Genomic DNA, 15,252 nt, shown 5'->3' with positions numbered 1-15,252 from the left:
GAACATTTAGTTCTTCAGCTGGAACTTACCAAAGCAGTCACTGCAGGGAAGTTTTTGGACATCTCTCTCAGAATGGTACAAGTCCTAACATCCCATAACTCCAGGGGTTTATCTTTGAATACAACTGCCAAATACTGCCTAAAATAAACAAAATTACTAAATAAGCCCCTTATTGCAAGATTTTCACCATAATACATATAAAAAGTTGAGTAAATCAGAAAACTCACATGACACATTCTAAATACAGACAATATAAATTAACATTTAGTTCTCGTGGCTAATAGTTTTAAGAAGGTAAAACCCTAAGATGACCTTTGAGAGCCATACAGCCAAACTTACGTAAGGAGCCCAGCTCAGAAGACAGAATAAAAAAAGGCACAAGTTCATATCCTGGTGAAACAGTTTATGGTAATATGGTAACCCTCCCAAGATTTAATTTTCTGGCACGTGACATGAGAATACCCCTACCTAACCCAATGAATTGGTATGAGGATTATGGTAAAAATTAAATGAAAAAGTAAAGGTTTTCATAAAGTTTCTATCATGCTGACACTGAGGAAATGTGAGAGTAGAAAGATCCCGACATTCAGTGCATCCAAAGACTTATGTTCTCTTGCTCAGGACAAAGGTTGCCACTTGATAATTATGTGGCCTCAGACAAACCAGGTAATCTTTTGGAGTTTTAGTCTACTTATCTTTGTAATGGTGTTAATAACACCTGTCTTACCTCCCTCACTGAATGCTCTAAGAATAAAAAGGGGGAGGGGAGGGGAGAGCGCACATGAATTAATTTTATAAACCACGATGGACTATACAAATGAAATATGTTACACTTTTTACTATGTCTAACATAAAGGCATCTAGTGGCTTGTATGCAAATAACTAATATCAGACAAAATCTGGTGAATGCTATAAAGATTCACTACGAAAGAAGAGATTTATTTTGACCATCGGGCAATGGCATTCCAGGCAGAGTTACAAATGTGACAAATGGCCAAGACAAGAAAGGACACAGAGCAGGGGAACATGCTACCTGATGCAGAACGTGCGACAGCAATCATGGTGAGAAAGACTAAAGTGTGAATTTTGGATCACATCACAAAAGACTTCGAACACTTGAACATGTCAGACTAGGTTATAAAGAGATTTATCTTGCAGAGAATAGTTGATCACTGAAGGCTTTCGGATAGGAGGGATGAAGTGATCAGTTGTTTTAGGTGTATTAACTTAGCAGGTGCATATAGAGTCAAGACTGGCTGGAAACAGGAGAGACTGGAGTCCAAATAGTTTAACTGAACAATTCTGAAAACTTTCGGTCTCAGGACTCCTTTACATTTTTAAAAGTTATTGAGGACCTCCCACAAAGAACTTTTATGTGGTTTATAACAATTGACATTTTGCATATTAGAAATGAAATCTAAGAAATTAAAAACTATCCTTATTAACTCATTTTAAAGTAAAAAAAATAGAAAATAGCAAAGTGGTAGATTTCAACATAAGTCACATTGATGATTACATTAAATAGGAATAATTTAAACACTGTCATTTGAAACACAAATTACCAAATAGAATAACAAGCCCGGACTACATGCTTTCTAGAAGAAATCAACTTTAAATGTAAAGACATAGGTAAGACACAAGTAAAAGGAAGAAAAAGATACACCATGCAAACTTTAGTCAAAAGAAAGCAGGAGTGGCTATACTAATCAGACAAATCCGACCTACTTCTGAATAAAGAATAGGACCAAAATAAAGAGGATATTTCATAATGATAAAGAAGTCAATTAATCAAAAGGACGTAATAGTAATACCAAATATGCATGTACCCAAGAGCAGAGCTTTAAAATATCTAAAGCAAGAACTCAAGTTCTTCAAAAGAAGAATACATCCAGAACAAAGTTCATTTCAACACTGATCTCTCAGTAATAGAGAGAAAGGCTGGCAGAAAATCTGTATGAATGTGAGACTTGAATAACTACAAACCAATCTTTTCAAGTGCATATGGAACATTCACTAAGACAGACCACATTCTGGGCCACATAATAATCACATGAAATTTATAAGGACTAAAATAATATAAAATATGCTGACTCTAATCAAAATCATAAATTAGCAGAAAGATATCTGGCAAATCCCTAAATATTTTGAAATTAAACAATGTATCTCTAAATACCCACAGAAATGTTAAAGTATAAGGGCGCCTGGATGGCTCAGTTGGTTAAGCGTCCAACTTCGGCTCAGGTCATGATCTCACAGTTTGTGAGTTGCAGCCCTGCATCGGGCTCTGTGCTGACATGACAGCTCAGGGCCTGCTTCAGATTCTGTGTCTCCTTCTCTCTCTGCCCCTCCCCCCGCTCAATCGGTCTCTCAAAAATAGACATTAAAAAAATTATTATACAGTGAATTAAAAGAAAACCCATCACATCAAAAGGTGTAAGGTACAGAAAAAGTAGTGCTTATGTAACATTAAATGCTTATTTTAAATTGTAAAGAAAAACCTTAATTCAATCATCTACAGTTCTATCTTAAAAGGGCGAAAGATTTATACGATCTGAAGAGAAACCGGAGTATACAGTTCTATCTTAAGAAACTAGAGAAAGAACATATTAAGCCCAAAGTAAGCAGGCAAAAAAAAAGATACCTATGGCATTCGATGAGACAAAAACTAGAAAACCATAGAGAAAAATTAAAGAAACTGAACAAGGTTTTTTGAAAATATCAACAAAACTGATCACTGTAATTCACTAATATCAGAAATGAAAGAGCCATCATTCAGGTGAAACAGACATTAAAATAAAATCATGAACAAGTTTTAATCAATAAATTCAACAATTTCATTGAAATGGACAGATTTCTTGAAAGCCACTACCAGAGTTCATTGGGGAAAAACAAAACAAAAAAAAAAACCCTAAATAGTTATATATTTATGAAAGAACTGAATATGTATTTAAAAGCTTTTCCACAAAGAAAGCTCTAGGCCCAGGTGGGTTCCCTGGTGAAATCTTCCTATTTAAGTAAGGAATAATACCAATTCTACACAAATTCATCCAGAAAAAAAGAAGAGGAGGAAATATTTCACAACTTGTTTTACAAGGTCAACATTACCCTGATTCTAAAACCAGACAAGGATATTACATGAAAACTAGGTCAGTATCTTTCATGAGCACAGATGCAAAAAATCCTTAATAAAACATTAGCAAATCAAACCCAGGAATATACCAGAATATTAGCAAATCAAATGCAATAATATATCTTTACCAAGAAAAATTTATCCTAGGGATGTAAAGTTGGTTTAACATGAAATAGAGGTCCATGTAATTCACCATATTAGCTGACCTAAAACAAAAACCACCATCATGGTGACGTCCATAAATGCAGAAAAAGCATCTGACCAAATCCATCACCTTCTCAATACAAAGTTTCAGCAGACTAGGAACAGAAAACTTCCTCAATCTAACAAAGGGCACCTACAAAACATCTACAACTAACATTTTACTTAATGTTGAAAGACTGAACGCTTTCTCCGTAAAATCCAGAAACAGAACAAAGATGTCAGTTCTCATCATTTCTATTCAACATTGTACTGGAGGTCCTACTCAGTACAGCAAAGCAAGGGGGGGAAAAAGGCCCATACTCCAGAAAATAGAGATATAGAAGTGTCTTTACTGGCAAACAACAGTGAAGTATGTCTATATAGAAAATAGTACGGAATCAACAAAAATACTACTAGAAATATTACTGAAAGATATTAAAGCTGTAAATAAGTGGAGAGAGACACCATGTTCATGAATCCCAAAACCTGTTAAGATGTCGATTCTTCCCCACATTGATCTATGGATTCAATGCAATCCCAATCAAAATCCCAGGAAGCTTTTTTGGGTAAAATTGATAAGCTAATTCTAAAATTTATATGGAAATGCAAAGATCCTCATAAAGCTAAAGCAATTTTGTTTTTTTTTTTTATTTTTTTTTTTAATTTTTTTTTAACGTTTATTTATTTTTGAGAGAGACAGAGCATGAACGGCGGAGGGGCAGAGAGAGAGGGAGACACAGGATCGGGAGCAGGCTCCAGGCTCTGAGCCATCAGCCCAGAGCCCGACGCGGGGCTCGAACTCACGGACCGTGAGATCGTGACCTGAGCTGAAGTCGGACGCCCAACCAACTGAGCCACCCAGGCGCCCCAAGCTAAAGCAATTTTGAAAACTATTGTGGACAGCTTACTCTTTCTTTTTTGTTCTTCTGATTGGTTTTCATTCAGTCTCTATGTTTAATAATCTTGCTTTACATGTATTTTCTCTTGGAATGAAAAAGTCAAAACTTACTAAAATTAAAATTATAAGGAAAGAACATCAGTTCTTTCACTCAACAAACCCATGCTGAGATAGAAATGCATAAGAATTTCATTAGGTAACAAATAACATTTTCTTAGTGGGTGATAGGTATTTACAATAGAGCTATAGCAGAACAAACAGATTACTGGTTTTACCAATCTAATGAAATGTTATCTCATCTTTTTAAGTAGAAATTAAAAGCAATAGGGGTGCCTGAGTGGCTCAGTTGGTTGAGTGTCCAACTCTTGATTTCAGCACAGGTCATGATCTCACACAGTTCATGGGACAGAGACACGCGTCGGGCTCTACATTGACAGCACAGAGCCTGCTTAGGATTCTCTATCAGTCTCTCAAAATAAATAAGTAAACATTAAAAAAAAAAAAAGAAATTAAAAGAAACAGCAATTTAATTTTGTGATCAAAATATTTTCTTGGATAGAGCTGCATAGCACCATTTATTATCATTAAGAAATTCTATACGTACACTTTCTTCAAGATTAAAAGAAATTTTTAAGATTCCATTGTGATAACACTAGATTTTTTTTGGTTCATACTTACTTCAAATGAGATACTTTAATCATTTCGATGGGTGACTCATCATTGCCTCGTTCACCGCGAAAAGCAATGCTCCTACCTTTATTGCAAATATTAAAGAAAATGTAAAAAACCAGATAAAACATGTAAGACACAAGAACTTATCCACACCAATGGAATCTGATCTGGGCTGCCTCTACTCTCCCATTCGTTCTTCCACTTGCTTCTAAGTTATTTCAATTACTCTAAATTTAAAACATATTCTTAGAAGTATTACAAGTTAAAGACAAATTAATATATTACTTGTATTCAAATATCTATTTTATACAAATATATTTTCCTTTGTTGTAGAGTTTTTTGAATACCTTCGGTGGTTTCTTACAGCTATATTTTAGAAATTAAGAAATCAATTTCTAAAGTTTCAACACATTTATGGTAAAGGAATTGTCTACTATAAAAACTACTGGTATGTTTAAAGTAATATAAATATTTGCATGCTCACGAAACTAACTAGTGGGGAAAACACTCTCTAAATTGGTACTTAAGATTTCTTGTCCCATGAACAAAGCTCAACTGAAAGACTTTGACATGTTCCTATCAAAAGCTCTCTACGCATTGAAATTGGGGAATGATAAGAATTAGTTAACTGCCAAAGAAGCTAAGTGGCTTTCTGTAATTAAAAAATGCAAATTCTACTTCATGTGGGAACAAATGTATTTTAATAACTTTCTCACATTTGTATTTACATTAAACAAAAGAGAGAAAGTAATCAAAGACAAGTGAACGCCTGCATGCCTCCCTCCTCCCCAGTGCCATCAAATGAGATCTCCCTCTTCTTATTTGCCAAACACCCACATCCTTTCCTGACTCCGCTGGTCTGCTGCCCTCCTTTAGAAGACAAGACTAAAAAAGTCAATCATCTATGAAGTCAAATATCCCACTTAAGCAAGTCAGTAACTATGACTTAGAAATTTGTTCGTGAAAAATAAATACGTGCAAGAAAGATTTTAAGTTAACTAACAGTCTTGAACTTGAGCTGACCGGGCGGGGGGGGGGGGGGGGGGGGGGGATGGGAAAAAATGAATGACACTAGAAAACAGCATTTCACCCCCAGGCTACCATGTAATTAGAGAAACCCCAATCTGGGGGCAGGGTTTACTAGGCAGGCCACTTCCACTGAGACCAGAACACTGAACTGATTCCAGTGGGGCTAATTCCCTGAGGTTTAGTAACATACTCTGGTAAGTAAGAACAACCATACCCTGGAGATACATACGGAGAATACAAGGAAACAACCATATACTTGATTTACCGCACACACACGTACACACATACATATCTTAGGGTTAAACCAGCTACATATATATTCTCGTTGCCACACCATTTTAGAGAAACTCAGGACTATTTTGTTAAGAATTCTATTTGAAATCATGCATGTGCCATAAAATAATTTGAAACTCTCACCTTATTCTTTCTTCAAGTTCTTCATTTTGAGATTCACTGGGTTGTAGGTTTTTAAACAATTCTGAACAAGTTAGTTTACTGGAATGTTTCCTATTGTAGTCTTTAAACTCCCAAATTTCCCTATTCAGTCAGCCAGAGACTACCAAAAGTTTTAAATATGAGCACTTAACAAGAATCCTTACCTACAAATTTATAAAGGTTTTCCTACAAAGGCCAAAAGTTATAAAAGAGAATCTAATAAAGCCTAATACAAAGATTTATTTTAAAACTGTACTTCTGGGGGCGCCTGGGTGGCTCAGTCGGTTGAGCGTCCGACTTTGGCTCAGGTCACGATCTTGCAGTCTGTGAGTTCAAGCCCCGCATCGGGCTCTGTGCTGACAGCTCAGAGCCTGGAGCCTGCTTCAGATTCTGTCTGTCTGTCTGTCTCTGTCTCTGTCTCTCTGTCTCTCTCTCTCTGCCCCTCCCCCACTCATATTCTGTCTCTCCTTCAAAAATAAATAAAACATTAAAAAAAATTAAAAAAAAAAAAAAACTGTACTTCTGGTTATCTATAACAATGTACTTAAAGTAGAACTGATACCGTATTTAATTATGAATTTGTCTGTTCGGGCTAATGGTATGCCATTTACCATGCATTTATGTTAACAGAATTTGCATACAAACAAGTCTTTCTAGAGCAATTACTACAGACAAAACAACAACAAAATGAATATACAAATACAGAATACAAGAAAAAAACTCCAAGTTGAAAGAAACTTTTCTGGAACATGTTTTATAAATAGCAACATCTTTGATCAGTATGACAAACCATTTTCAATCTTTTAATAGACTAAATACACAAACCTGTTGGAAGATCAACCAGCTGAAGTTCATTTCTCACTAATCCCATATTGTTCGGTGTTGAAGTAGCAAAGGAAAGAAAACCAGTCAAACTTGTCCATTCGATACCCCTAAAGTGAGAAATTAAATAAAGTTTAGTGAAATAAACTGGGTGGGTCACTTGGTTCATCTCAGGTCAGTTGGTTCACCTCACGGTTTGTGAGCCTGAGCCCCAGGTCAGGCTCTGTCTGTGCTAACAGCTCAGAGCCTGGAGCCTGCTTCGGATTGTGTGTCTCCCTCTCTCTCTGCCTGTTCCCCCAGCCCCCCACCCTGCTTTCACTCTCTCTCTCTCAAAAATAAATACACGTTAAAAAATAAAAAAGAATAATATTAACAAGACCTTTCATTTGAGCCTAATTACCATACATTTCCAATATATGTGAAATTATTTCCAATTAAAACTTTATCTCCAAATGAAATGATAAGATAGTTCAGTTACCAGGATTCATAGCAGCATTAAAATGACTATTAAAATGTGGCAAAGGAGAGAGTCACTTATCACAGTAATTTGCAAGAATTCCACTGCTTAAGAAAGAATGGTACGGAAATATTCTGAGCAATCCCTATCAAAGTAACACCCGCATTCTTTCACAGGGCTAGAACAAACAATCCTAAAATTTGTATGGAATCAGAAAGACCCCAAATAGCCAAAGCAATCCTGAAAAAGAAAACCAAAGCCTAAGGCATCACAACTTCGGACTTCAAGCTGTATTACAACACTGTAATCATCAAGACAGCATGGTACCGGTACAAAAACAGACACATAGATCAATGAAACAGAACAGAGAACCCAGAAATGGATCCACAAACATATGGCCAACTAATCTCTGACAAAGCAGGGAAGAATATCCAATGGAAAAAAGGACAGTGTCTTCAGTAAATGGTGTTGCGAAAACTGGACAGCGACATGCAGAAGAATGAAACTGGACCACTTTTTCACACCATACACAAAAATAAACTCAAAATGGATGAAAGACCTAAACATAACACAAGAAGCCATCAACATCCTAGAGGAGAAAACAGGCAACAATCTCTCTGACCTCGGCTGCAGCAATTTCTTACTTGACATGTCTCCAGAGGTAAGAGAAATAAAAGCAAAAATGAACTACTGGGACCCCAAGATAAAAAGCTTCTGCACAGCAAAGGAAACAATCAGTGAAGCTAAGAGGCAATTGACAGAAGGGGAGAATATATTTGCAAATGGGTTAGTATCTAAAAATCTATAAAGAACTTACCAAGTCAATACCTAAAAAACAAATAATCCAGTGAAGAAATGGGCAAAACACATGAATAGACAGTTTTCCAAAGAAGACATCCAGATGGCTAACAGACACATGAAAAAATGCTCAACATCACTCACCATCAGGGAAATACAAATCAAAACCACTATGAGATACCACCTCACACCCGTCATAATGGCTAAAATTAACAATTCAGGAAAAAACAGGTGTTGGCAAGGATGCAGAGAAAAAGGAACCCTTTTGCACTACTGGTGGGAATGCAAACTGGTGCAGCCACTCTGGAAAACAGTATGGAGGTTCCTCAAAAAATTAAAAATAGAACTACCCTATGACCCAGCAATTGCACTACTAGGTATTTATCCAAAGGATACAGGTGTGCTGATTCAAAGGGGCACATGCACCCCCATGTTTATAGCAGCACTATCGACAATAGCCAAAGTATGGAAAGAGCCCAAATGTCCATCAACTGATGAATGGATAAAGAAGATGTGGTATATACACACAATGGAATATTACTCGGTGATCAAAGAGAATGAAACCTTGCCATTTGCAACTATGTGGATGGAACAGAGTGTATTATGCTAAATAAAATAAGACAATAAAATAAAATAAAATAAAATAAAATAAAATAAAATAAAATAAAATAAAATAAAATAAAATAAAATGAAATGAAATAAAATAAGAAATAAAAAGATCATTATGATTTCACTCATATGTGGAGTTTAAGATAAAAAAGAGACGAACATAATGAAAGGAAAGCAAAAATAACATAAAAACAGGGAGACAAACCATAAGAGACTCTTAAATACAGAGAACAAACTGAAGGTTGCTGGCGGGGTGATGGGTGGGGGGATGGGTTAAATGGGCAGGGGGCATTAAGGAGGACACTTGTTGGGACAAGCACTGGGTGTTATATGTAAGTGATGAATCACTAAATTCTATTCCTAAAATCATTACTACACTATATGTCAACTAACTTGGATTTAAATTTTTAAAAATTTTAAAAAATTGTAAAAAAACCAAATATTCTGAGCCAGACTGCTTTTAAAGTTGGGTACACTGAAGAATTTCATCAAATTTCCTAGTTGCCTAGGAGGCAGAAATTCCTGAAGCAAACAATTTGAACTTAGCTGTTAGATTTGGAAGCGGCTTACAGTTCCAAATGGTTTATTAATTAGAGAAAAGCACAAAAGAAAAATCTCAAAGAAACGAGAAGACAGCAACCTGTCAACCAGAGGCCTGGGAGTCTCCTTTATGGGGACTGACAGGAGGTGAATCCACAGTGTCTCCCACTGACATCATCTGCAGAGCGCTACCACCATGGCTTATAGAGAATGGAGGTGGGGGCATGTGGGGAGCCACAGGACAAGTGCACGGTCAGAATCATAAGAAGGAGAAGGAGAAGGAGAAATTTTGCACTACTGCCCTACCTTGGTTACAAGGTCATAGAGGCTGGCTGGGAGGGACGTCTAACCTTTGTCCTATATGCAACTGCTCATCAGCATTTATGGGACAATTGTTGTTTAACAACATATCATCTATGACTGCTTTCCTGATATAATGACAGAACTGACTAGCTGTGATAGAAACTATGGCCTGCAAAGCCTAAAATATTTACTATCTGGTCCTTTAGAAAAAATGCATGCTAACCCTGACCAAGTTTATCCATATCTACTCCAATTCGAAAGCTATTGTTAGATTTAGCATTACATGCTGTCTCGCACAGGTCTCGCATTTGCGCATGAAGATATGATGGCTTCCTGCATCATATCCAAACTCCTATGTAACTTCCGAGGCCATCCAGCCATTTGCTCATCCTACCAAATTTATCTCTCAATCCTCTGAATCTTGTCTGCTACTTTAACTACAGTAACTTTCCTCACTGACCCCTGTGTATCCACCGATTTGCCCTCCTCAGAGGGGCAAAGATGGTCCCAAAGGAGCTGAAAATAATATTTGTTAAACCAAGGAACTGCCATAGTTATCAAGGATTATAACTCTTTAAGTGTACAATTGTGCTGAAACACTCAAATCAGGCGCTTAAAACTGAGTGCCCTTAAGAACTTCCGTGCCTTGAGGGCGCCTGGGTGGCTCAGTCAGTTAAAAGTCCAACTTCGGCTCAGGTCATGATTTCAATGATTTCTGAGTTCGAGCCCCAGTCAGGCTGTCAGCACAAAGTCTGCTTTGGATCCTCTGTCCCCTTCTCTCTCTGCTCCTCCCCCTCTCATGCACACACTTCTCCCTCTCTCTCAAAAATAAACATTAAAAAAAAAAAATGGGGCACCTGGGTGGCTCAGTGGGTGAAGCGTCCGATTTCGGCTCAGGTCATGATCTCACGGTTCGTGAATTCGAGCCCTACATCGGGCTCTGTGCTGACAGCTCAGAGACTGGAGCCTGCTTTGGATTCTGTGTCTTCCTCTCTCTGACCCTCCCCCATTCATGCTCTGTCCCTCTCTTATTTCTGTCTCTCAAAAATAAGTAAATGTTAAAAAAAATTAAAATTAAAATTTAAAAAATGTCCATGCTTGGCCTGAAAAGACCTCTCTCCTTCCCTCTTCAGAATACTACTTGAGTTCAAATCCTGGCTTCAGCACTTCCAGCTCTGTGCTCGCTCTACACCTTACCTGTTATTACTGCAGGAATAATAACACTGTGTACATAAAGAATGCCTGGCACACAGTAAGCGCTGCATGTATTAGCAATTACCATTATTATCATTACTATTCTTATTTCCAGATCTAAAGTCAAGCCCTATTTTCTTCGTGAATCCTCCTCATTTACTAAACTCAAAGCACACCTATACTGAATACAATATAAACTTGGTTAATCATTCACTGAAAAGCCTCATTGTCTCATGCTTCTCTTTCCCTTCTCTAACACGTCACAGTACTCATTAAGTTTCTACTTAGAGTGAACAAAAGAAGCGAGAAATCATCTTGGACTTGCGGTGCTTTGTAAGCCTGGCAGCCTTGAGCAGATCTGTTCACCGACAAACCTAAGACACACTCTCCAAGGCTCGTTGCTGGCTATCTGAACACCTATGCTCCAGTAGTGATGCCACGACCTCTGGATGCCAAGAATCCCGGTCCCCCTTCTTCATTCATTATTTTTACAGAGGTACCTGTGAAGTACCCAGTGTGTACCCGTGACTGTGCTAGGTGCTGAGAGTACCGCTGTGACACGAGTCGGGCCTTCTGGAACTTATGATCTAGCGGGGAAAAAAGACATTACATAAGTGTGTTCTTGATTCCTTATTACAAAAGACAGTGGGACGGAGTTCCACAGAAGCTTGTAAGAATCACACAGAATCTGGTCTCTGGGGCCTGCCGAGACCCAGAGGGCAAACAGGGTGCTGCCTGAAAGTCGAAACAACTTGAGGAAATAGTGCCACCGGCCGAGAGACACTGCCCCGGATTGTACGCTTTGAAGGGAGGCACCACACCATGCCTCTCCATGTGACAGGCACTCAGTCCGTTCTGGCGGATTAAATGAAGGATATCCGAGGAAAGCCAGCGTTCCTCCTGTGACTGTACCACACGCTTTCGGCCTGTTTTCCCCGCTGTTTACAAGACATCCCAGTGCTGAGCGTAGAAGAGAACACGGAGTGGCTGCTCACTTGTAATCAAGCACTGTGAGCTTGTTGCCTTTGAGCAGAGTCCGGCAGCAGCTTTTCTATCTGATTCCTACTGATCAACTGAAGAAAATAAAAATCAAGTTGGACTTCAAAGAAAACTAGATAAGGGCGGGATTATTTCTCAACAGAAAAGAATGAAAACTCTTGTCAAACAATAGCGAGCACCGCACTGCTCTCAGGATTAGAAAGTTGCTGTCTGGGTTTAATTACACACTGAGCTCTATTAAAAACTCCTAAGAAGAGCAGTTCACTTTCTGACTCAATCTAGGATGGTTCTGCTGGGATTAACCAGCGAACAACTGTAACCGCAGACTCTGTCACTAGGTATCTGCGGTTCTCCCGGGCCTGCCGCAGAGGCCACTTCTTGACACTTAGGTGACTGGCAGTCATGGGGGGTGGGGGACACCCACCTCGGGAAGGCCTTGAACTTCTACAATGCCAAGAAACTAACTTGGGCCAAATTACAGACAAAACAGAGATTATTTTATTTTCCAAAAACCACTCAATTTGCTCAAAGTAATAGTCAGTCAACGTTCTGAAAGCCATATAAACTGCTACTGCAGTAAGTTTTGACACTGAAAATGGTATTGTGCTTTATTATCATAAATGTAGCCTACTGGACAAAGGCACAGACCAATAATAAACTTAAAAAAAATGGAGCACATTTGTGTGATCATTCACAAATCAGCCTGAGTAGCACATCCATTATTTGGTATTCCAAGTAACACTTTATAATTCAGCATCACTCAATAACAAACATTATCACAGCATGTGTAAGTCATGTACTTAGTGACATATACCACATGACTAATCCAGGATAACAAATCTCATTTAAAACTAATAGCTTGATCCCTCCGACGGGTCTGCCTCCCTCCTGGTGCCGCAGGGCCCCTCCCGCAGCGGACCAGCAAAGGCAAAGCGAGCCGAGCCTGCCCCTCCTGCCCCTGTGCACCTTGCAGATCCACCCCGGCTAATACGCCAGATCCCATCCAAGCAGCACCACAAGCCTGGCAGTGTGCAAGTAGCCCAGACAGGGGCCACGCCACTCCACAGTGAGTCCTGTCTCTGGGAGAGGGGAAGCTAAGGTACACACCAGTCGGACTGTGGCCCCAGCGGTGGGCTGGGGGCAGACATCAGGTCTGACTGCGGCCCTGCCCACCAACGCAAGTAACTCCAGACAGCATAGAGGAAGAGCCCTGCAGTTCCGCGCCACTCCAGGGACTATCCAAAATGACGAAACAGAAGAATCCTCCTCAAAAGAAACTCCAGGAAGTAGCGACAGCTAACGAACTGATCAAAAACGATTTAAGCAATGTAACAGAAAATGAATTTAAAATAATAGTCATAAAATTAATCACTGGGCTTGAAAAAAGTATAGAGGACAGCAGAGAATCTATTGCTACAGAGATCAAGGGACTAAGAAACAGAAAGGAGGAGCTAAAAATGCTATAAATGAGCTGCAAAATAAAATGGAGGCGACCACAGCTCGGATTGAAGAGGCAGAGGAGAGAATAGGTGAATTAGAAGATAAAATTATGGAAAAAGAGGAAGGTGAGAAAAAGATAAAAAAATCCAGGAGTATGAGGGGAGAATTAGAGAACTAAATGATGTGATAAAATGCAGTAATATACACATAATTGGGATTCCAGAGGAGGAAGAGAGAGAGAAAGGTGCTGAAGGTGTACTTGAAGAAATCATAGCTGAGAACTTCCCTAATCTGGGAAGGAAAAAGGCACTGAAATTCAAGAGGCACAGAGAACTCCCTTCAGATGTGACTTGAATCGATCTTCTGCACGACATATCATAGTGAAAATGGCAAAATACAAGGATAAAGAGAAAATTCTGAAAGCAGCTAGGGATAAACATGCTCTAACATATAAAGGGAGACCAATGAGACTAGTGATGGATCTATCTACTGAAACTTGGCATGCCAGAAAGGAATGGCAAGAAATCTTCAATGTGATGAACAGAAAAAATATGCAGCCAAGAATCCTTTATCCAGCAAGTCTGTCATTTAGAATAGAAGGAGAGATAAAGGTCTTCCCAAACAAACAAAAACTGAAGGAATTCATCACCACTAAAACAGCCCTACAAGATTTCCTAAGGGGGATCCTGTGAGACAAAGTACCAGAGACATCACTACAAGCATGAAACCTACAGATATCACAATGACTCTAAATCCGTATCTTTCTATAATGACACTGAATGTCAATGGACTAAATGCTCCAACCAAAAGACATAGGGTATCAGAATGGATAAAAAAACAAGACCCATCTATTTGCTGTCTACAAGAGACTCATTTTAGACCTGAGGGCACCTTAAGATTGAAAGTGAGGGGATGGAGAACTATCATGCTACTGGAAGTCAAAAGAAAGCTGGAGTAGCTTATATCAGATACTTATATCAGACAAAATAGACTTTCAATTAAAGGCTGTAACAAGAGATGAAGAAGGGCATTATATAATAATTACAGGGTCTATCCATCAGGAAGAGCTAACAATTACAAATGTCTATGCGCCAAATACGGGAGCCCCAAATATATAAAACAGTTAATCACAAACATAAGCAACCCTATTGATAAGAATGTGGTAATTGCAGGGGACTTTAATACTCCACTTACAACAATAAATAGATCATCTAGACACAATATCAATAAAGAAACAAGGGCCCTGAATGATACATTGGATCAGATGGACTTGACAGATTATTTAGAACTCTGCATCCCAAAGCAACAGAATATACTTTCTTCTTGAGTGCACATGGAACATTCTCCAAGATACATCACATACTGGGTCACAAAACAGCCCTTCATAAGTATACAAGAATTGAGATCATACCATGCATACTTTCAGACCACAATGCTATGAAGCTTGAAATCAACCACAGGAAAAAGTCTGGAAAACCTCCAAAAGCATGGAGGTTAAAGAACACCCTACTAAAACATGAATGGGTCAACCAGGCAATTAGAGGAGAAATTAAAAAATATATGGAGACAAATGAAAATGAAAATACAACAATCCAAACGGTTTGGGAGGCAGCAAAGGCAGTCCTGAGAGGAAAATACATTGCAATCCAGGCCTATCTCAAAAAACAAGAAAAATCCCAAATACAAAATCTAACAGCACACCTAAAGGAAATAGAAGCAGAACAGCAGAGACACCCCAAACCC

General features: G+C 38.6%; 1 protein-coding gene across 2 annotated transcripts in view; it reads right to left on the bottom strand.

Moving 5' to 3' along the window:
• Positions 1 to 15,252, bottom strand: part of WDR11 (WD repeat domain 11) — a 68,586-nt gene that overhangs the window by 25,972 nt on the left and 27,362 nt on the right. For both annotated transcript variants that reach the window (XR_009252693.1, XM_058697957.1), the window contains exons 12-14: positions 7,173 to 7,279; positions 4,890 to 4,965; positions 30 to 138 (exon numbers count right to left, since the gene is read on the bottom strand). Coding sequence is in view for 1 of the 2 variants with exons in the window: in XM_058697957.1 (XP_058553940.1) it covers positions 30 to 138; positions 4,890 to 4,965; positions 7,173 to 7,279 (292 nt within the window). In the remaining variant the exon portion in view is untranslated. The remainder of the gene's footprint in view (positions 1 to 29; positions 139 to 4,889; positions 4,966 to 7,172; positions 7,280 to 15,252) is intronic.

Source organism: Neofelis nebulosa, chromosome 13 (genome assembly GCF_028018385.1).
Source record: "Neofelis nebulosa isolate mNeoNeb1 chromosome 13, mNeoNeb1.pri, whole genome shotgun sequence".
Lineage (NCBI taxonomy): Eukaryota > Metazoa > Chordata > Mammalia > Carnivora > Felidae > Neofelis > Neofelis nebulosa.
This window is presented reverse-complemented; position numbering and strand designations above follow the sequence as displayed.